Source organism: Peromyscus eremicus, chromosome 3 (genome assembly GCF_949786415.1).
Source record: "Peromyscus eremicus chromosome 3, PerEre_H2_v1, whole genome shotgun sequence".
NCBI lineage: Eukaryota > Metazoa > Chordata > Mammalia > Rodentia > Cricetidae > Peromyscus > Peromyscus eremicus.
The window spans coordinates 16,976,975-17,000,367 of record NC_081418.1 but is presented as its reverse complement, the minus strand read 5'-3'; the positions used below and the strand labels follow the sequence as shown (position 1 = coordinate 17,000,367).

Here is a 23,393-nt window from a genome sequence, read left to right as displayed (position 1 = left end):
CGCTGTGGCGTACGCGGGCTCGGGATTGGCGGGGCGCCGCTCTCTGGGCGGGGCGTAGAGGCGGTGGGCGGACTTGCGGCGGGCCGCTTCGGCTTCTTCTCGGGCCTGCTCCGTCCGCGGCTTCCCGCGCGTTCCGCCGGCCACCATGGGGAAGCGAGACAATCGCGTGGTGAGTACTCGGTGGGGAACACCGACGGACGGCGCGGGGGCGGGGGGCAGGCGAGCGAGCGGAAGCCGTCGCCCGGCGCGGCGGGGCCCGCCGACCGCGGCGCACCTGCGGGCCCCGAGACCCCGCGCCTTGCGGTGCGCGTGCGCGTTGCTCGCCCTCGGCGCCGCGCTCGGCGGGCTCGGCGGGCCCCGGGGGCTGCTCGCCCCGCAGCCCGACCGCGGGGGCAGGGGTGCTCCGGACGGCTGTGCCCACGGAAGTTAGTGACTCCCGAGCCCAAGTTTCTACCTGTGCGAACGGGGGCCGCGTCATCACAGCCCGACCACAAAGGCAGCTGCCCGAGCGGCTGCGCGTGGGTACCCGAAGAGCTGCCTGTGCGGTGGTAGTGAGTGCTCCCCGGCTTCAAAACGTCCGCTTAGTTCCGCGATGGAGCCCCTTCGGTCAGGAACAGTGCTTACACGGTTCAGAAGGGTTCTTTCCTCCTGGCTTCAGGACGAGGCCACGCGTCGTCTGGACCGAAGACTGGAGTCGAAATGGCCGTGTGCACGGGGCATCCTGAGTTCGACGTCCTGAAGTGCTTGGGCCCTTTTAATGTCCTCCCACGCTTGGAAGTCACCCCGTTTTCTGGAGATTTTTCAGTTTAGTTTTGTTTTCACTGATGATGCTCTCGTGGGTTTAAAGATTATAGGATTGCTTACAAACACGAGTTTTCTTACGGAAATCCAAAATGTTCCATTTTACTGGGAACTTTCCATTTATACATCCCTAAGGCATTTGTGAAACATGAGACTTGCTTCGTTTACTAGGGCGTTTTGACAACTCCGAACTGTATTGTTGTCCTAGCACAGAATGTTCTGGTAGCCTTTTGTTTGCACTTCAGAGATTATAAGACTGAGAACATTAATTCAAGAGACAGGAGATGTAGGAGCTCCGATGAAATCTCTTAATTTGTAGGGGACAGGTTGAGGCTGCTTAAACTACCAGAAGAACTTGGCTCATTTGACACTTGGTTCAGTACTTAATAACTCTGGATTTTTTTTTCCATGTAAAGGCCCCCTTTTTAACAGCACTTTTAAACCACAGATATCCTATCCATTTCCGACACATGCACATCTTCTCCATTATCAACATCCCCCACCGAGAAGGTACATTTGTTCTGGTGAACTTGTGGTTTATATTTCAGGAATCACACCATGCTGTGCATTTTGTGCCTTTGGACAAATTAGTAATGATATGCATCCACCATTATGATGCAGTATCACTGAAAGTCTCCGCTTCAGTCACTCCTGTCGCTTCAGTTCCTGCAATCAACGCTTTCTTTACTGGCTCCATAGTTTTGCCAGTCTGTCTCAGATTTTGAATGTCTGTCTCTGAAAATACTAGCTGTTCTGTTATTCTTGTTCAGAGGTGGTCTCAGAGGCAGTCCAGTTCTTTTTCTTACATTGATGATATTGTCATGGTGTTAAAGATTATAGGATTTCAGGATTTAAAAGAAAACAAACCCAAACCTTTAGAGGACTGGAGTGAAGCCTCAAGGGTAAGAGCACATGTTACTGCTCTTTTTTTCCTCTCTCTTTCTTAATTATGTTTGTTTGTTGTGACACGGAATCTCTTGTGTGTCCCTGACTGACCAGGTTGGCCTATACCCACCTCTGCCTCTGGAGTATTGGGATTAAAAGCATGAGCTACCAGGCCTGGCACATGCTGCTCTTGCAGAGGACTGAAGTTCCATTCCCAGCACCCACATCAGGCCATCCATAGCCCTCTGTAATCCCAGCTCCAGAGGATCCAGTGCCTTCTTCTGACGTCTGTGAGAACATGCTCACGAGCGTGTGCGCACACATACACAGGCACACACACACAGGCACACATACACAGGCACACACAAATTTAAAAACATTAGATCTTGTTGAACAGTTGTTTTGTTGTTTTATTCATATCTATTTATTTTGTGTGTATGTGTGCACACCTCCACAGTAAGCTTGTGAAAGGCCAGAAAACAGCTAGCCAGGATTTCTCTTCCTCTGTTGTGAAGATTCCTGGGATCAAACTCAGTTCATCGGGTTTGGGTATAAAATATCTCTTCCTAAACGATGGGTTTTATTTTGTTTTTTTTTGTTTTTTTTTGTTTTTTTGTGGGGTGTTTGTTTTGGAAGCTGTAGTTAACAACCTTTGAGGCTGCTGAGCTTGAGTCCTTTAGAAATACTCGCCTTGACTGAGTCATCTCTTCGGCCCTTCTTAGAGAAGCTTTGGGTTCACAGAAGAGTTGACTAGAAGTGAGAGAGGTCCTCTGAGTGTGTGTGCGTGTGTACTCCTACTCATGGATAGCCTGAACATTGTAGTTCTTGGCATCTGTAAAGGACTATTGCATTCACAGTGCCTTTATGCCTGTTTTCTGGAAGCCTGCTTTGTATTCTTTCTGGTAATCTGTGTCCTCTAAAGTGAGTAGATATATCCTCTAGGTAAAGACAGTCAAAGCAACCAATCAGATCCTGCTTGTGCCTCTCACAGTTGTCCTACGTTGCTCTTTTGGTACCTTCACACATGTGTATCCCCTTGAGCCTAGCTTGCTGTTCTGAGTTACAATAACAAATCATTTTCCTTTACTTAACTCATGCAGCCACAGACAGTTATAGTCATGTATAATATGAATGTGTGACTTACAAAGTCAAGATATTTATTTTTGTAATTTTGATTACATTTTAATTTTTCACATGTCTTTATGTGTGGGTGCCAGGAGACAACTTTCCAGAGTCAGTAGTAAGTCCCAGGGATCGAACTTGTGCCCTCAGGCTTTGGAGGCACATGTCTTTACTCACTGAGCCATCTCCCCAGCCAGTGGCCCAGTCTTTAAAGTGATGAAGCTGGGTGATAGTGATGGCTCACTGGTTAAGAGAACTAACTGGCTGTTCTTCCAGAAGACCCAGGGTTGTTCTCTAGTCCAGGACATTTTAAGCCCTCTTCTGACCTCCATGGGAACCAGGCACCAGCGGCCAAAAAAGGGTGTAGGATTCCCTGGAATGGGCATTACAGACAATTGAGAGCTGCTATAAGGTGTTGGGAACTGATCCCAGGTCCTCTGCAAGAGCAGCAGATGCTCTTACCTGCTAAGCATCTCCCCCACCCTTAGTATTTCTTTTATCAAGGTAGTGAATTAATCTTTTAAAATAATGAATTTATTTTTATTTTATGTGCATTGGTGTTTTTTGCCTGCGTGTATGTCTGTATGAAGGTGTTAAATCTTGGAGTTACAGGCAGTGAGCTGCCATGTGGGTTGTGGGAATTGAACCTGGGTCATCTGGAAGAACAGTCAGTGCTCTTAACCACTGAGCCATTAAGCATATAAAATGGTGAAGGGGGTGAGCTAGAGAGATAGCTCAGCAGATAAAAGCACATACTCCTCTTGAAGAGGACCCGAATTTGGTTCCCAGGACCCACATTAGGTGGTTCACAACCATCTCGATTACTACAGCTCCACGACATCCATTACCCTCTTCTGACCTCTACAGTCACACAGACACATACACACAATCAAAGAATAAGAATAATAAATATTTACAAAAATAAAATAGTTGAGGGGAATGTCTTCTCATTTTGGTGCACATGCATTCATTTTTTGGTTTTTGGTGTTGATTAAAATGCTTTTTTTTTTTTTCAACTGCTTTTGCTTTTCCCTTTAGAACCTTGGACATCTTTCCAAATCACAGACTATAGATCTACTTCGTTTTTTTAGTAACTACATAATATTTCATTTAGGGGACATACTTGCAGTATATTTTATGAATCCTGACTTGATAATGACCGAGGGGTCTTCAGTTTTTACTGTTGTAATTTAGTTGGGATGGTCCTTTTATGTAGTTGCACTCTTTAGAAATAATTTTTACAATTTTAAACTTTAAATGTTTTACCATTAGGGACTACTAAAAAGCCAGCAGTTAAAAGTATTTAGTGCTCTTGTGGAGAACCTGGGTTTGGTCCTCAGCACCCAGAATCTCTGAGGCGTGCTAGCCAGCCAGTGTAAGTTTGTGAGTTCCAGCTTCAGTGAGAGACCCAGTCTCAAAAAATAAGGTGGAGAGCTATTGAGGGAGACACCCTATGTCAGCCTCTGGTTACGCGCGCACAGAGTATGCCTCTGTATTTTGCGTTTGATATCCATACCTTGCCTTGATTCTCTAAATATCCCTAACGTTGGGAACTTCTAACATTCCTTCCTGCTTATAAGAAACTTATGTCAGATTTGTGGCTCATTCCAAGTAATTAGGCAGTGCTGTCTTAGTGGAGGTGATTCTCAGCATGTGCTGTTTAGTGGTGGTTTTGTATTGTTTACTCTGCCAGAGAAACTGGAAGTCTGTCTGTCACATCTGTTAGAAAGGTGGAAATGGTCAGTTTTTGCAGGTTTTGATAAAGTGCAGCAAATACAGTGCTTTCTTTGTTTCTTTCAAGTGTTAAGAAGAGGAAGGCCTTAAAAATCAACTGAGAGTAATTATCTTTAACCTAAGTTCCTATCGTTTATAGAGTAAACATTTAGCAACTTGAATTAAACTTGGGAAAACTGAATATGAGGATCAGGAGGTTGAGACTGGGCCAGGCATGGTGGTGCATGGTTATGATCACAGGCTGAGGCAAGGGAGTTCAGAGTTCAGGACAGACTACAGCTACTTCAGGAGATCCTGTCTGAAAACAAAACAGATTTTATATCTAGAGCAGATTTTAGCAAATCATTATTTCTACCAGAAACCATCACTAAACAAACGTTTGCTTTATTTTGTCTCAGTGTTTTTGAGGGGGGAAAGGGTCTCTGAAGTGTGTTTATCTTACTATAGTAACTGTAAAATACATTTATATATATTTATATGCATACGGTATGTAGGCTGTAGCTCAGTTGATGGTGAGTTGATGACGCTTGCTTGCCTAGCGTGCACAAAGCCTTGAGTGTGATCCCTAGCACCATGTAAAATCAGAAAGTGGAGACAGGAGGATCAGATCTTAAGTCATCTCCCTGTCCTCAGAGTACGTTTTATTTTTGTATAAACATATACTCTCACATATTTCCTTCAGCTGCTTCTGTTGATCATTTCAGTTGGTGTGAAAGCAGAACAGTGGAGACTGATATGTTGTTTCATATATCATAAAACTTAACAACTTTTTTTTTTTCCTTTTGAGACAAGGTCTCATTGTGTTGCCCTGGCTGGCCTGGAATTTACTATTGTAGACCAGACTGGCCTTGAACTCACAGAGATCGTCCTACCTCTTCTTCCTGAGTGTGTGGATTAAAGGGGTGCCCCACCATGCCCTGCAACCTTGGCCGTTTTAAAGCGTGGTTCAGTGTCATTGGCTGCATTCACGGTGCTCTGCCACCGTCTGTCTGCTTGGAGAACTTTCAGAATCCCAAGTGAGCTGTGCACAGTGAAGTGGTGACTCCCAAGCTTCTCTCCCCTGATAAGCCCAGTTTTGTCTTCTGTCTCTGGATTTGCTTCCTACAGATATCTCCTAGAAGTGGAACTACGACGCTGTCCAGTTGTATTTCTCTTACGTCACTTAGCATAGCTGTTTTCAAGACCCATCCAGATACAGTATTCGAATTCAGCTTTTGAAAATTGAGTGGGGCGTGTGTTGTGTTTAATCTCGTCGTCGTCCATGGATGGACATTTGTTTTGTTCTGCCCGTTGACTGTCGTGATTACTGACTGCTACTGTGAACGCTGGTGTCTGCTAGAGTCTGCGTTGCGTTTGTTTGGGTGTCTGTGGTCCCTAGATGTGGAATTGGAGGTTCATGCGGTGATCCTATGTGGAACTTCTTGAGGAGCACTAAATTATTGTCTGCAACAACTGTTCCATTTTATACTCCTACCAACAACAGTGCAGGAAGGGCCCCACTTTCTTCCATTTGTAACAATCCTTGTGATTTTCTGGTTCTTTGCTAATAGCCTTCCTAGTAATATTGAGATTCTTTCTTGCGTTTATTGGCCATTGACAGTGTGTCTTTGGAGACATATCTATTTTAAGTTCTTTGCTCAGTTTTAAATTAGATGATCAGGTGTTTTGTTGTCTTTTTATACCCTGGGCATTACTCTCTTATTCAGAATATGGTTTGCCAATGGTTTCCCATTCTGCAAATTGTCGTTTCATTATTTGCAGCACATTTATTTCTTCCACATTTTAAATTATTTTGGGAGAGTAGAGAAATGGCTCAGTGGTTAAGAGCACTGGCTACTCCTCTAGAGGGCCTGGGTTTGAGTCCAACCCCACATGGTAGCTCACAGCCATCTGTAACTCCATTCCCAGACACTCGAGTGCACTTTTTGACCTCCACAGGTACTGTGTGTACACAGTGCACAGATAGACGTGCAGGCAAAACACCCATGCACATAAAATACATGTTTAAGGTTATTCTGGGCTTTGTTTTTGTTTGGAGATAAAGCATCATGTAGCTACTCCTGACCTTCCTGCCTCTAGCTCCTAAGTGCTAGAATTGTAGGTGTGTGCCCCTGTGACTGGCCACCATTTTATGAAGTCCTCGTTTTTTGTTGTTGATTGTAACTTAATTTTTGATGTTAATTTGAGAATAAAATTACCATCAGTATGGACTAGGAGATTTAGCACTAAGGCAGAGTTAGATCATTTTTGTTTCTTTGGAAGTGGGTTTCTTAATTGGCCAGTAGCATAGTGTGATCACCTTCACTGGGCTACTGGGTTTCAGGAAAAGTTACCCTAAAGGCTTCAGCAGGTGAGAGGCATCATTATTTTTCAAATCTCTGCTAAAGCAACAGCAGCATGTGTTATATGGAGTAACTACTTATCTCACAAGCATTCAAGGCTATGTAGAAGAATAAACTGATTTTGTAATAAGAGGTTGATTAGTCAGCTTGTTCATGCTTAGTTGGATATAGTATTCATTTATACTAACACTACTAGTAGCAGTGACTTCCCTTACTGGTTATCTTAACAAAATGAATTTGTGTTCTTTCCTCAAGGCCTACATGAATCCAATAGCGATGGCTCGCTCAAGGGGTCCTGTCCAGTCTTCAGGGCCAACAATCCAGGATTATCTGAACCGACCAAGGCCTACCTGGTATTTCTCCATTTACCTGTTCATAGAGTTTATTCCTACTGCCTCTAGTGATTGTTGAACAGTTGCCAGGTAACAGGTGGTGTTTACTTACTTTCAGAACTTCATACAGGAGTATTGTATTATATCATTTCCACTCCCTCTTCTCCCTCCTACTCTTCCTGTTTTCCGTTCCTGCTCCCCTCAATTCATGACTTCTTTAATATTGTTACACATGCATGCACCCTATTGAATTGAATTCATCTTGTGTCTAAGGCTGACCAGTTGGGTTTGGATGGCCTATCCGGGAATTCATCCCTGAAGAAAACTGATTCATACTCATGCTCTCTCTCTCTCCCTCTTCTTCCCTCTCTCTCTCCACCCTCTCCCCTCAGCGGCCCCTACCCACCCACCTACCCCCAGCATTCCTTGGATGACATCTTCATCCAAGTTGGCTTGTCATCTGGTGGTGTCATTATGCAGATCTTACTTAGGCAGCCATATTGTTGTAATTTCATGGGTGCATTTCCCCTGCCATGTCTAAAAGACACTATCTCTCAGTGGGCATCTTGGTCCTAGGCTCTTAAAATCTTTCTGGCCCCCTTTTCTATAATTTTCCCTGAGCCTTACATGTAGAGGTTGCATTGTAGATATACCAGTTTGGGGTGAGCACCCATGTCTCCATCTGTTACAAAAAGAAGCTTCTCTGTTGAGGGATGAGACCTGCCCTCATCTGGATATAAGGATAAGTATTTAGAATGTGTTAGAAGTTTTATCTGATTAGGAAAATGGCAGTAGTAGGTTCTCCTCCAGGGTCTGTGGTCTTACTGGCCACAAGCAGTTGGCTACATTTGCAGTATTAGCTGTAAATTCCCTCCTACATGGGCCTTAAGTCCAGTGAACTGATGGCTGCCTCCAAGCTAAAGGTATCACTCCTGCACCAGTAGGGATATGCCGTGCTCATCTTTGTGGTTGGCAGGCTTTACCACTGGTGTCTCTCTCTTGGCAGCCTGGATAGCACCTTCAGATACTTCCAGAGCTGTCCTCAGAAAAGAGGCTACACATCAGTCCAGCTTGTCTCCTCCAAGTCCCTTGTCCAAAGTTTGTAATCAGTCTACAGCAGTAGGCTCTTACCTTCAAGTTCTGGGAGGCCACCAAAGGTAGTGGCCATAGCCTATATTGTTTTGGAATCTCTGACCCCTGACCAACAACTCAGGGAAGTTTCCCATGCGTGGCACTGGGTATTTAATGTTATAATCTATGGCTCCTTCGGGTAGCATTATCATCCTGGGGACAACTCCCTTTTTTAATTATGTTGAGTGTTTACTTGATTGTAGCTAAAGTTTTCCTGTGTCCACCTGGCTCCTGCAGCCGCTCAGACCCAGACCCAAGTAAACACACAGAGGCTTGTATTATTTATAAACTGTACGGCCATGGCAGGTTTCTTGCTATCTAGTTCTTATATCTTAAATTAACCCATTTCTATTAATCTATAAGTTGCCATGTGGCTTGTGGCTCGTGGCTCACCGATACTTTTACATCTTGCTTCTCATAGCGGCAGCTGGCAGCGTCTCCTGACTCAGCCTTCCTCTTCCCAGAATTCTCTGTGCTTATCCCTCCTATACTATACTTCCTGCCTGGCTACTGGCCAGTCAGCATTTTACTTATCAGTCAATCAGAGCAACATATTCACAGCATACAGAAAGACATCCCCAGCACTTGATTCTTTGTTTTAGATTTCTTTGTATATCTGGGTATTGATCCTGTATCAAAAATTCAACTAGAGTTCTCTGTGAGCTTCCTCTTCAGTCAGTGTTTCCTCTGCTATGCAGAAACTTCAGTTTAAATGAGGTCACAGTTGTCACTTGTTGGCCTTCATTCCTGGTCAAATTGAGTCCTGTTCAGAAAGTCCTTCCCTGGCCCTGTGTCTTGTAGGCACGGCCTATGTTTTCTTCCAGCAGCTGTAGCCTTTCTGCCTCCCATTGAGGTCTTTGATCCATCGAGAGTTGATTGTTGTGGTTGGTTTTTTGAGACAGGGTCTCTCTGTGTAGTTTGGTGCCTGTCCTGGAACTCACTCTGTAGACCAGGCTGGCCTCAAACTCACAGAGATCCACCTGCCTCTGCCTCCCGAGTGCTGGGATTAAAGGCGTGCACCACTACCACCTGGCTAAATTTGATTTTTGTTCAGGATAATATATATGGGTCTAATTTCATTCTTCTACATGTGAACATCCAGAATAATGGGTGATTTTTAAAGTAACATTTAACAGGGGTTTTGTTTTGAATATGTGATTCACACTCATGAACAAAATAGACATTTGAGAACCTGGCATGGCTAAAACACTTGGAAGAAGACTTCTGTCACTCTCTTCTGCAGCCTCTAAAATGTCCCACTTAACTTTGCAGTTCCGTGCTGTTTAAAATGATGATGCCTTCATGGAGATTCATGGAGAAGTTAGTGAGGAGTCGTAGGAATACTGTATGGTGCTGTTCCAAGTGTAGCAGCTGATTCAGGCGAGTCAGAAAAACTGGAGGAGTAGCTCTCTTCTTTGTAAATATACAGTCCCAGTTTCAGGCACTATTGTTTAATATTTCATCCTTTTTGTTTCTACTACAGTCCCGAAGTGACAAACCACCAGCTGCAGAATACCTTTAGATCCAGGCAGCTGTAGTTGATGCTTACTGTATGTTATAGGGAATCCTTTCAGCTCGAATGTCCATCTCTTCCAGTGTGCTTAATTATTGTTCTTAACCACTGCAGCATACCAGAAAAGTTCCCCCAAATAAAATGTTATTTTACTTTTAACATGCTAAGAGGGGATGGAATTTAAAGAGGACATGCTCAAGAACACATTTTAATGCCCGTGAGTCAGAAGCCTTTAGAACAACCCACAGTTGGGTAGTTCATAAGAGCACTTAGAGGAGTCCTGGCAGATAAGCCCACCCTTAACAAGATTAATGGCAGCAGAAGGACGTCAGGTCCTGTTGAAAAGGGGGCCGGTGGGAAGTCAGACGCAGGCTTGCAAGGGGTCTTGCTAACAGAGTCGTACAAGGCACACTTACTCCTCTAGCAAGGAATTAGGACGACATGTGGGATGTTGCCAGCCCAGAAGGCTCATTAGGTGTTTGGTGCCCAGGATTTTTATTGCTGGTTAGTCAGCCTCTGCCGTCACATTCTCAAATTCCGCATTCCCGGAAATAAAGCAGGTACTCGCCCTAAACTGTACTGTGTTGTCCCACTTACAGAGTTTAGACAGAATACACTATTTTTTTTAATCGTTTATTTTATTTTATTTGCATTGGTGCTTTGCCTCCATGTATGTCTATATGAGGGTGTCAGACCTTGGAGTTACAGACAGTTGTTAGCTGCTGTGTAAGTGCTGGGAATTAAACTTGGGTCTTCTAGAAGAGCAGTCAGTGCTCTTTACCCCTGAGCCATTTCTCCAGCCCCAGGGATATGCTACTCTTAATGAGGGATGGTAAGACATCCAAAATCCAGCTCCAAGATGCCCACTTTAGGCCAGTGGTCCAAGAAGGTAGGCTGTATGAAGCCTTTGGCAGGCAGGTCGAGTATTTTATGTCACAGGCTTTACTATGGGATGTAGCATTGAGTAAGATAGACTTACTTGGCTCATCTTAACATTGACAGCTTGTGGTCTGAGGCAGATGTCTTACTTTCTCTGAACTTGAGTAAGGCAGTAAGGTACCTATTACTGGGTTGTTGTGAGATTTAATCAAAATAATAATTAGGCATTCTGGGTTTAGAAGAGGATTGATATCACTTGGTGGGCTTTATTATGATTATTTACATCGTTGTAAACAAAGAAATTTGAACTATGAATTTGACAAGGGTCTTAGAATATTAAAATGCTATTTACAAAAAATTGTATCTTGTTTCTGTCCATCCACTTAAATTGGAACGCTGGGAATTGTGTTTGTCTTTGTGTGTTTAAGGGAGGAAGTAAAGGAGCAGCTGGAAAAGAAGAAGAAAGGTTCCAAAGCCTTGGCTGAATTTGAAGAGAAGATGAATGAGGTTTGTAGACAGCATTGTCTAAGAACTAGACAGACCTTTTCCCTACATAAACATGAAATCCCTTTAATTGTTTCACTTCAATAAACCACGGATTTGAGCATGGCACTTTAGGCATTAAGGGGACTCTAGATTTTAGGAATTTTACTGTTACATTGAAAGGCAGGTTTGTGAGTCAATGAATACTTTCTATAAAAATAAGGACTCAGTAAAGGCACTTGACTCAAAGCCTGATGATCTGAGTTTGATCCTCAGAACCCACATGAACATGGAAGGAGAGAACCAACCCCACAGAGTTGTCCTCTGACTTCTCGTGGTAATCATAGTCACACTTCTTTTTTGTTTTTTTTTGAGACAGAGTTTCATTAAAATTTTTTTGAACCCAGGCATGGTGGCACATACCTTTAATCTCAGCACTCGGAAGGTAGAGGGAGGTGGATCTCAGTTCAAGGACAGCCTGGTCTATAAAGCAAGTTCCAGGACAGCCAGGGCTGCTACACAGAGAAACCCTGTCTTGAAAAAACCACATCTTGCCGGGCGGTGGTGGCGCACGCCTTTAATCCCAGCACTTGGGAAGCAGAGGCAGGCGGATCTCTGTGAGTTCAAGGCCAGCCTGGGCTACCAAGTGAGTTCCAGGAAAGGTGCAAAGCTGCACAGAGAAACCCTGTCTCGAAAAACCAGAAAAAAAGAAAAAAAAAAGAAAAAACCACATCTTACACAGATGTGTATACAAATGAAAATAAATAAATCTTTTTGTTTAGAAAAAGAAAGCTGAGATAGGTGAGTGGTAATAAAGAATCTAGGAAAGAAAAGGGAACAGTAGCTTCTAATGATGTCTTCACCTTTTTGCAGAATTGGAAAAAAGAACTAGAAAAACACAGAGAGAAATTATTAAGTGGAAATGAGAGCTCATCCAAAAAAAGACAGGTAACACCCTTTTTTGTTTATTGCCATTCTTATCTTTGGATTTCATGATGGTGTGTTAATAATACATTTGAATCTCATCCACTTATTCAGGCTTGTGTTTATTTCTATTTAGAGAAAGAAAAAAGAAAAGAAGAAATCTGGTAGGGTGAGCAAAAGTTTTCCTTTTTCTAAATGTTACAATTAAAAGCTAAAAAAAAAAAAAAAAAAGTAAGAATGATTAATTTTTTTTTAACCTGTATGCTAAAGGTAACTTAGACTGTAGATTAGTCAAGTAGTCCGGGAGTCCTTTGGTTGGGGGGGGGTGATGTTCTCTTAGTGACATGAAGGAGATGTCAACTCCCTCATAACCTAGTGATTTTTCTGTTGCTACTAAGGAGGATAATTGTCGATCATTGCTGCATAAGTTTTCACATTGTTGAACTTCTGGGAGACAGAGATGACTTTTTTGTTAGACACTAGATTGATTTCACTAAGTAGTTGAGAGAGTTAATAAACCAATTCCTGCATCTCACAAGCTTTAATTGTTTTGTGCTTGGTCAAGTATTCATCTTCTTCCTCATCGAGCTCTGATTCTTCCAGCAGTTCTTCAGATTCTGAAGATGAGGTAAGATTGGCTGTGGTGGTTCATGAAGTAATTGCTGTCTACTTGAATTGAATGTCAAGGGACTCCTGTGGTGAAATTGCTGTTAGGCATGTTGACTTTCTGATTTTAATTAATTGTTCATAGCTTAAAGTACCCATAAATGAATACATGAAATGATGAGATGTTTAGATATTAGTATTTGTTTTTTAAGTTTGCCTAGTCCATTTAAAATAGAATTTATTTTTTGAAAAATCTAAAATGCATTTGACTCATTGGTTAGAACTACAAACATAATTCAGATCATTTGACTCTTCTTCAAATAGAAAAATGGTATGTTACATTATAAATATTCATTGAGGAAAATATGTTTATAAGTTGGTCCTTTCATTAAGTTCTGGCCATTACTACATTTGTGATACTGGTTAAACAGATAAATTATATTCTGAAACAGAAATAAATGTTTCTAAATGTTTCGTAGGATAAAAAACAAACAAGAAAGAGGAAGAAAAAGAAGACTCGTTGCCATAAGTCTCCCGAGAGCTCAGTGTCGGACTCTGACTCGGACAGCAAGGTGAGACCCCAGCACTGAGTTGCCGAGAGCAAAAGCATTCCGTGGTTCTGTCCGTTGCTCCTGTCTGACATCACTGTGGTCAGAAGGAGCATGTACGATTTTTGTACTCTGAGGTTCTTTCTGCACCAGTTGACTGGTGTAGTTAATATTGCACATGTAGCATGTATTTGTTCCCTGAGTACTTTCATATACATGTTTCTGGGTCTCCAAATCTCCATGTTATTGTTTCTTCCATTTTCAAAAAAATATTTGTAATTCAGGGGCAAAAAGGAGGTGAGAGTGGAGCTGATTATTTTTCAGTAGCTAGCCTGGTGTGCTTTCTATTTTACCTAAATTTCTTCTGTACTAACTAGGAATGTCAAGAACAAAAGTGTGAAGTATTTTATAAAAGTGTTGATTCCAGCAGCCAGGACTGTACTCAGTGGTAGACACTATGAAGTACTGGTACCTACTTATTTAGATTGATTTATTCCCATTGGAGAAATGTGGTAGAGAGCTTGCTTGGTATTATGGGAGAGACTCTGGGTTCAATCTTCAGTATCAAAAAAGAAAGAATTGATTCCTAGGTCCCATTTCCAGAGTCTGATTAGGATCAGAAATAGTCTATATTTTTGACAAATGCCCTACATGGTTCTGATAAAGGGCACCCAAGGAACACAGGAGCCTCAGGAAACTAAAGCTCCTGTTCAGGTTTCTTTCTCCTGTTCACTTGCCCTGGGAAGATTTCTTCTGACAAAGTTCCCAGTGTGGAAAGTCCCCTCAGTGACTGTTGGCTATCTCTGTGTCTTTAAGGCAGCAGTCCTGTGATCATGATAGCTAGTGTTCCTGGAAGGCCTGCTGTGTGGTAGGTAGGTCCTGGGTAGGCCCTTGACAGGTAATGCATTTAACCCTTTGAGCAACTGTGTGAGGGAGTTGTTTGTTAATACAGAGGTTAATAGTTAGAACTAAGGGAATAAAAGCAGGATTCCTGATGAGGACAGTAAGCAAATCAGATTGGTGGATGGCAGAAAACCATGTGGATTATAGAATTTGAATGCATGTGGCCACTACAGGCAGACAGTGGTATAAGGCCCCATTTTAAGATAAGCCATTTGGGTATTGCAGACTGTTGTAGGGGTGCATAGGTTTTACTCAGATAACAGAAAAGGTCTATTGTCTTACATGCAGATATACACATAAAATAGATTGAGCTTTTTATTTTTGCAATAAATTCTGATGTTGTCATGAGTCAGATCATTTTGGGGGAGGACTACACTTGTACTGTGTCTCTTTGTGTATTCATGCAGGATGGTTCAAAAAAGAAAAAGAAGTCAAAGGATGTGACTGAGAAAGAGAAGGTAACTACTTTTACACTGCCTTCAGATAGTCTGACACAGCACTGACGAAGAAGTTCACGGTGGTGTGTATCATATCCAGGAATTTCATATTAATGCAGTGGTTTTTTTAAAAATACGAATTTATTTATTTATGAGATGGGGACTCCCTGTGTTGCCGAGGCTGGCTTCAGATTCGTGGGATCTTCCTGAGCAGCTGGGGCTGTGACCACATGGTCCCCACCATAGCTTCTCTATTCTTAATATTAGTTGGTGTATATTAGCTAATAGAAGGGAAAAACCCATATGATTGTTTTAGTAGTTACCAAAGGATGTCACTTGGTTTGGTATTAGCTCCTGATGTTCAAAACTATTTAAAAAAAAGTGGTTGTTTTCATATTTCAAAAAAGTATACATGAACCTAAAACTAAGTAATACAAGTGAGAGGCTGAACCAGCCACCCTCCTGGTGGCTAGAATTAATAAATGGTTTACATTTGTTTCTGATCTTGGTTGACTGAAGTCACCACTCCTGCAGAGGCAGTGGTCCTGGGATGAATGTTCATGCTCTCGTCCACATTTAGCAAATAAGTATGTATGTATTCATAGTAACACACAGTATGGTTTGGTTTGGTTTTGGTTTTTCGAGACAGGGTTTCTCTGTGTAGCTTTGGCGCCTTTCCTGGAACTCACTCTGTAGCCCAGGCTGGCCTCGAACTCACAGAGATCCGCCTGGCTCTGCCTCCCGAGTGCTGGGGTTAAAGGCGTGCGCCACCACCGCCTGGCCAAGTGTCAAGTTTTAAAACCAGCTTTTTATTCAGCATTACTGTTGACATTGATCCTTGATGTTTTCAAATTTATTTCTTTTGCTTACAATATTACATTTATTCCCTGTTGTCCTATAGATCATCTAGATTGTTTTCATTTTTTAATAGATTTATTTATTTGTATACTGTCTGTATGAGTTTATGTGCACCACGTGCATGCAAGTGTGTTCATGTGGAGGTCAGCAAAGGACACATAACTCCTAGAACCGGAGTTACAGGTGGTTGTTGTGAGTGCTAGCAACTGAAATGAGCCCTCTGCATAAGCAGTAAGTGCTCTTCACCACTGAGCCCTCTCTGCGGCCACCAGTTATTTACAGTTTTCAACAATACAGACTGCTGCAGTGCAAATACTCATTTTTATATGTTTAAATGTTTTGCTTGTATATGTGCATATGCACCATGTATATGCCTAGTGCCCAAAAGAGCCAGAAGAGGGCATCAGTTACTCCAGAATTGGGAGTTACATGCAGTTGGAAGCCACCATGGAGGTGCTGGAAATGAACTGGGGTCTTCTGCAATAGCAACAAGTTCACTTCTCTGGCTCTGTACAGTGGGTATTTCTTAACTGTTTTTTTCTCCTATGAGTTATTCTTAATTTTCTAATATGCATATCTAGGACTATAATTTCTAGGTTCCCAGAATGTGGATACATTTAATTTATCTAAAGATTTTCTCACCAAAGTTTTCATTAGTTTACATTTCTAGATGTTTACATACTAGATGTTTGCATAATTTTTAGATCTTAAAATGTCTGCTTAAATTCCTAAGGACGTTATAAAAGCTTTAGTCTGTGTATATACACATACACATGTGCACATGATGTGGGGGTGATGGTGTGCACCATGTGTGTATGGAGGTCAGAAAACAGCTTTGTGAAGCAGGTTCTCCCCTTGTGCCGCCGTGGAGTCTCTGGTGTCTTTCTACTCAGAGCTGTCTTGCTGCCCCAGACTAAGCTGTCTTTAAGATGTCCGTGTAGGAGTTGGAGAGTTGGCTCAGCAGTTAAGCAGGCTTGCTTCTCTTCCATTGGACCCGAGTTCCCAGTTTGGGTCACAGTACCTACATTGGGTGGCTTACAAGCACCTCTAACTCCAGCTCCAGGGGATCTGACACCCTTTTTCAGCCTCCATGGATACCTGCACACACACATGACATACACTCTTGCGTACACACATATATATAAATACAAATGAAATAAATCTTTAAACTCTAAATATACCAATGTCATTATACAGACATCCTTTTAAATCATAGCAGGTAATTACCAACTGGTTTTCTTTTCTGGTGAAATCCTGGGTAGAAACAAAAGGATTAAAATACAAAAGACCTAAATCTTCCACCATCTTGGTTTCTTAGGACCTTAAAATTGTATCTGTTAGTTTAAGGAAATGAAAACATTATATCCAAATCAGTGCTTCTCAACCTTCCTAATGCTACGACCCTTTAGTATGTAGTTCCTCATGTGGTGACCCTCAGCCATACAATTATTTTTGTTGCTACCTCATAACTATATTTTTGCTACTGTTATGAATTATAATGTCAATATCTGTTTTATTATGGTCTTAGGTGACCCTGTGAAAGGGTCATTTGATCCCCAAAGGGGTTGCAACACACAGGTTAAAAACTGCTGATCTAAATGGATATGTAGTTACTTCAATTTATTAAATGAAAGTATTACTGTAGTGGAATAAAAAATTAAGTCCTGGTAAATGTCACTATGTTAGAAATTTCTAAATTTAAAGTTGGGTGATTTGTAGAAGAATTATTAGAATAATTAGAATAATTATTAAATGTAACTTAGGAACATGGGGTTTGGGGTTTATGTGAGGGCTCAGCAAAAAAAAGCCCTTGGTGCAGACTTGGCAACCTAAGCTGAATCCTTGGATCCCACGAAGTTGCAGGAAAGAATAAAAAGACTTTGTGGAGGTACCCTCACTGCCATACATGTGCACATGTGCCTACATGCAGATATACACACACTATAACAAATATAAAATTTTCACTTTGAAAAAAAAGCATAAGGTTTTCAAGGCAGAGTATTTTTTAAATTGGCATGCATGTATTTGTTTTCATAGGACACTAAAGGACTCAGCAAAAAAAGAAAGCTGTATGAAGACAGAGCGCTCTCCTCCGCGTCGTTGTCCGGGTCGGATTATGAAGAGGTGAGGCAGGAAAAGGACTCTGTCATCATCGCCGTGTTTTCCTGTACCCTTCCAGTGCCGTATTTGTATCAGTGTCTTTCTGGTTACGTGGAAGACGCTGTACAGATAGAGTGCGCAGACTGAGGTCCAGTCTGGCTCCACTAGGAAGAAGGGTCACACGTGCTGTCTGTTCATTTGTGTCTTACGTGGACTGTCTGGGCACTGCCAAGGGAGCTGATTTCCGGACTCTGGCTTCACTAGGCCTTTCTCCTTTGGCGTCCATCTTGCCCAGCTGTCGGTCTGTCTGTCTGTCTACTCTGATTCTCAGCTCCCTGCTCCTTCTGTATCTTCCTTGTTTGGTTGTTCCTATCTCCTTTTTTACTTCATTGTTTTTGGTTTATGAAAATGACCCTCAGACCCATCACACCAGCTGCCCCATCTTATAGCTGTGTGTTTTATGCTCTTTGAAATGAAACTCATAGCTAATATAAACTAGATACACTAATTTTTATATTACTGTCCCCTAATAGAAGACGTGAAAGTAAGTACAGTGTATAACCTGATGAAGTTGTGTTTGAACATGTAAGCACTCGAGTATGAGACTGGAAGATAAAAAGTCCGTTCAGGCTAGAGTTGGGACCTCACAGGTGGCCTTCAGAAATCTCTACCTCCAGTCATTTTCCAGAATAGTGGAAGTATTTAGACAAGCTTTCAGAGAGCTACCACCTAATTGCAAGCAAACATATCTACTGTTTATGTCTGTTCCTTTAATCCTTAGTCTTCTTAGGTTGTTGATGACTTTTTTATGTGTTGTGCCATGTATACAGTATACAGTTATCTAACAGGTATACCATACAACTCAATAGTTAGGCAGTTTTTATGGTCTAGTACTGTTAATAGTTAACATTTAGCCAGTATATAATAAGGAATGCTAATAAAATATCCTATTTGTACTTAACATTTAATATACTCGGGCTTAATACACATGGGTTTTAACAACTTTTGATTTAATTTGAATTCGGTCCACCATTCTTTAAAAGGTCAAAGGGAAGTACAGATGATACGAGCATTGTTATTTCCAAGGATGTGAACCCGCTGCTCTAGAGAGTGCACTGTATGTGTGACCACTTTGGCAATGCAGAGTGCTAACAGTGACTGAGCTGCAGCTGAGACTCAGGTGCTGGGCTGTGTTGTGCTGGTTAGGACGCCTTCCCACAGTTGGCACGCCTCGGTTTTGGTGCTGAGAGACAATGCAAGGGGAGCTCTTAGAAACACTTAAAATCTTAATTACCATTTTGTTATTGAAACTTTATTGATATAACAGGAGTCATAAAAATGTATTTTTACAATCAAAATTTTCTACGTGTAACTCGAACATGTAAGATAAATGCACTAAGTACAAATTACGTTTGTCTTCTGGTTCACACAAATTTCAACTTCGTAGGTGCAAGCGAAAAGGAAGAAAAGCGGTGAAGAGCGCGAGAGAACAGCAAGTATCTTTCGTTTTTACAGACAGCGGCAGACCCAGTGTTCTTGACTGTCACGTTAGTTCAGCTGGGACCAAGTGAAGTACTGGGGAGAGTGGTGTCCGTCACCTTTGTGACTTGATGGGGAGAAGCAAGTAGGCTTAGGAGAGGGCAGCAAACATCCCCTGACTTCAGTATCTTACTGTTAGAAGCAGACGTTCAGAGCTGGCCAAAGTGGCGCACACCTGTAATCCCAGCACGTGGGAGGCAGAGGCAGGCGGATCTCCGAGCTCAAGGCCAGCCTGGTCTACAGAATGAGACCCTATCAAGGAAAACAAAAAGAAATACAAGTTCAAGGGGCTGATGAAATAGCACAGTGGGTAAAGGTGCTTGCTGATCTCTAGGACACCAGTTTATCCTCTGACCTCCATGTGCACCATAACACACCTATCCATGCAAAATAAATAAAAATAGAGTTAGAAAATCATATGTATAATTTATATATTTAAACACACATACGCTTCAACTTATTTTTTATTTAATTTTTGCTTGTATGAGTTTTTGCCTGAGTGTGTGTCTATGGACCATGGAGTTCAGAAAGGCACAGAACACCCTGTAACTGGAGTTTTTACATGGGTGCTGGCAGCTGAGTCCAGGTCCTCTGCAGGAGTAAGAAGTGCTCTTAACCAGGCCAGGTGGTGGTGGCACACTGCTTTAATCCCAGCACTCAGGAGCCAAAGGCAGGAGGATCTCTGAGTGTGACGCCAGCCTGGTCTGCATAGCGAGTTCCAGGACAGCCAGGGCTACACAGAGAACTCTTGTCTCGGGAAAAGAAAGAAAGAAAGTGCTCTTAACCACTAAGCCATCTCTCCAGCTCTTACTTAACTTTCTTAAGCGATAATTAAATAGTGATTTCCTCAGTCTTCTAAAAGAAAGTATTTACAGGTCAGCCAAACCTAGAATAATAGAAAAGGCTTCTCAAAACATTAGCAGCAGTGAGAAGCTGGAAGTGGTAACATGAATTTTTGTTGGGTTTTGCTTTTTCCAGAGTTTCTCTGTGTAGTCCTGGCTGTCCTGGAACTCACTCTGGAGACCAGGCTGGCCTCTAACTCAGATCCGCCTGGCTCTGCCTCCTGAGTGCTGGGATTAAAGGCGTGTGCCACCACCGCCGCCGCCGCCACCACCACCACCACCCACCATATTCTTTTTAAAACCAGCTCTGCCATTATGCAAATTGAGAAATAGGAAAAGAGAAAGAAGAAAATTTAAGAGAATGGGAATGTATCCAAATGAGAAGCAGGCCAAAAAAGGAAAATAGCGGATACCTTCAGAGAGTAGTACAGAGCATAGCTGTGAGGTAATGTCAGGGTCTCCTGTATAAGTGTGGGCCTTTGAAGGCACTCTCTTAAGGAGAGGTGAAAGAAAAAATGAGGATATCCCCAGTTGTAGGGTTAGGGTAACTTTTTCTAGAACTTTGTGGCTCTTAATACAAGGCCCTTCTCTGAAACTTGGGTTTACTTGGGTATAAGTGATTCCAAAATCACTTTTATGTGTTTTGTGACCACAGTGGCAAACATTTTTTTCTGAGTGCAAAAATAATTTAGTTGACTGTTTTAGACTGTAGTTTAGATTAATTAGAAAAACATTTGACTAAGTCTAGTGTGTACTTGCGTACTGGTTTATTCTTTCTACTGGTGTGTGTTTGTTACCCAGCATCTCTACTAGGCATGGTCTAGTTCTTAGAGATGCAGTAGAGTATGAGAGAGAGGGAGAAGTGTATATATGGAGAAAAGAGTGAGCAGCTAAAGAAAGCCTCCCCATGGCCTGAGGGTGTGAGTCAGTGGTAATGTGCTTGCCTTACATACACAAGGCCGAGGATTCCACCCCAGTACCACAATAAGTAAATGTTCAAATTGAAGATTTTTGGCTTCTTCGTAAAATTATATTCAAGTACATGCTTTAAAAAGAAAAAAGCTCTGGGGAGCCCGGATGTGCCTTGGTGATAGTGCTTGCTATCTGTGCACAAAGCTGCTCCTCTGTCTTCAGCAGCATCCCCAAGAAGGCAAGCTGCAAGGTTCTTCTGTAACAGTAGCAGAGAAGAGGGAGCTCTGCCTGCCTTGCCTGGGTACCACTTCTTCCTCCTGAATAGCTACACTAGTAGCCCAGAATTTCTGCCTTTACTTCTGTAGCAGAAGCACTCAGAAGAGTTAGAGATGAACAAAACTCCAGCACCCTTTATCCACTAAAAATTTCACTCCTTTTCCAGGGCAGAGATTACCCTGTAAAATGGCATTTGGTTGGATGTGGTGGTTTGTGCCTGTAATCCTAGCATCAGGAGTTCAAGGTTCAAAGCCAGCCTGGGCTACATGAAATACTGTTTCAAAAAAAAAACAAAAAACAAAACAAAACAAAACAAAAAAACAGTAAGCATATGTTTTATTAAATAAAAGATACTTCTAAGGATATGTCAGTATTTTGTGTTAGTGGTTGGTATTAGTAGCTAAAGTAGTGCTGCAGTCTGAACAATACACTGTTTATGTTCCAACTTAAATATATTAGATTACATACTTGGACACACTAAAGCAGTTGTGGCTTGCTGTCTGTGAGTGTCCTGTGTTGGAACTGTAGTGCCTTTTCCTTTGGAAGTTGTGTATAACATGAGATGTAGCGATTGATAGCATGATTCAGGTGAGTCTTCCAGAGAAGTTTCTCTTGGAAACTGCTAACGTGCCTGTCTTTGAGACTCAGCAAGCACTCCTAGACTCCATAGCTGTGGTTGTTGGGGCTTGTCTAGAACGTCCTAACTAGTTTGCTTGCTCCTCTGGTTGTTTATGTAGCAGCTTGGGTGTAGAAGTGCTGATGTTCCTCGCTGGCGTGTTTTCAATAGGCACAGTAGTGATGCCTGCCGTGGAATATCTTTACAGGACAAAGCCAAGAAGAGAAGGAAGCATAAGAAGCACAGCAAGAAGAAGAAAAAGAAGGCTGCGGGTTCAAGTTCAGACTCAGCGTAGCCTCGGGAAGGAAGACCAGGGTCCCTTACAGAGTGCAATGTCGAAGGAGCTCTCAACTGTGAAGATTCTGACTACGTAGTGACGTGCATGAATTCCCTTGTGTTTAGACTTTCCTGGACTAGTCAGTAGCCACTTGGATACCGCTGTGTGAAGGGCCATGATTGTTGCCTGCTGCCTGAACACCTTTTCCTCTTCCAGTGCTTGGTGACTCTGGGGGACAGTACTTTGCAGTCATACTAGTGGTTAAGATATTTGGAATAAAGCTAATATTTTTTACTAGAAGTACTTAAGGATAAATCAGCAGAAACGGAATCTGGGTCCATCTTTAAGATGTAACCAGAAATAATGAGATGACTCTAGTAAAAATTTTCAAAGTAGGGATTACATAAATATTTCACAATCCTTACTCTGTAGATAAGTATTTTAGTTTTTCCCCACGTATATTTTGATTTACTTGGGGAAGGAGCTTTTAAAGAGGGGGGTGGTTTGCTATCTCTTTAGCTACCAGAACAGCGTGCCTTTGATCTCACACTACTTTTGTGGACACAGTAGCCATGCTTCCTGGGAGGTCAGAGCTGGGCGCCATCAGTCCTGCCCTTGACTGAGGTTGATGACATCCATAGACTTCTTCGTATGCTGCTTTGAATGCACCAGAGATACCCAGCACTTTGCAGCATGAGAAAGCCCCCAAAGCTCTGGAATTTACCTCCACTTGAGTCATAACTGAATGTTTCTTAGGGTTAGATGGTGTTATGTCATTTTAATTCATTTTATCTACACTTTGGAGAGGAATTGTTTAGTAGACACTGGTACTTTCTGAACTGATAGCTAACAATTCTAAAGTGCATGTTTTATACAGGTTTTAACCAGTCAGAAGGTTTCTATGTAGCCAGTGATAGCTCTTTATGTTTTGTATAGATTTTGTTTAGGCTGCAGTGTTTAGCTTTTAACTCCATACTCTTGCTGTCTTAAGTTCATTACTGTGTTTAATGGCACACTTACAAGATATTTAGCATGTAAAAAGCAGGACTTTTGGTTTTCATTTTTAACGGCTTCATATTGAAGCTGAGTCTTCCCCAAACAAGTTGAGTGGCAGGCCTGGTGTGCTGTATCTTGTTACATAAAGCTATGCCAGAATCTTAGTAAATAGAATGTTCTAAAAGTTTGTTGTCTTTGGATATTCATAACAGATTATGACATGTTAACTTACCTGAGAACTGCTCTTCCTGTGTCATGTTTTTCTGAGATTTTGTGCCTCATATCTCTGGGTTATTAGGAATGTTAAAAGGAATTGATAAGTCATTTTCATTTTACA

General features: G+C 42.1%; 1 protein-coding gene across 2 annotated transcripts; it reads left to right on the top strand.

Moving 5' to 3' along the window:
* The first annotated feature begins 49 nt into the window (after positions 1-49).
* Fam133b (family with sequence similarity 133 member B) lies at positions 50-22,105 on the top strand. 2 transcript variants are annotated; one of them, XM_059257334.1, is made up of 11 exons: positions 50-169; positions 7,140-7,237; positions 11,168-11,246; positions 12,096-12,170; positions 12,283-12,315; positions 12,712-12,774; positions 13,232-13,324; positions 14,611-14,661; positions 17,536-17,622; positions 19,046-19,090; positions 21,992-22,105. In XM_059257334.1, exons 1-11 carry the CDS (start codon positions 146-148, stop codon positions 22,076-22,078), a joined length of 735 nt encoding a protein of 244 aa, XP_059113317.1. In that variant the 5' UTR covers positions 50-145; the 3' UTR covers positions 22,079-22,105. The 2 variants fall into 2 exon arrangements, with proteins under 2 accessions (XP_059113317.1, XP_059113316.1); XM_059257333.1 differs by lacking the exon at positions 50-169 and adding an exon at positions 1,320-1,703.
* The last annotated feature ends 1,288 nt before the right edge of the window (positions 22,106-23,393 follow it).

Bases quoted from the DNA above. Each gene is read 5' to 3' on its own strand.
- Fam133b (XM_059257333.1), top strand. From the start codon at position 1,527: ATGTCTGTCTCTGAAAATACTAGCTGTTCTGTTATTCTTGTTCAGAGG. The intron at 12,316-12,711 runs GTGAGCAAAAGT...TGCTTGGTCAAG, and splicing joins AAAAGAAGAAATCTGGTAGG to TATTCATCTTCTTCCTCATC. The intron at 13,325-14,610 runs GTGAGACCCCAG...GTATTCATGCAG, and splicing joins ACTCTGACTCGGACAGCAAG to GATGGTTCAAAAAAGAAAAA.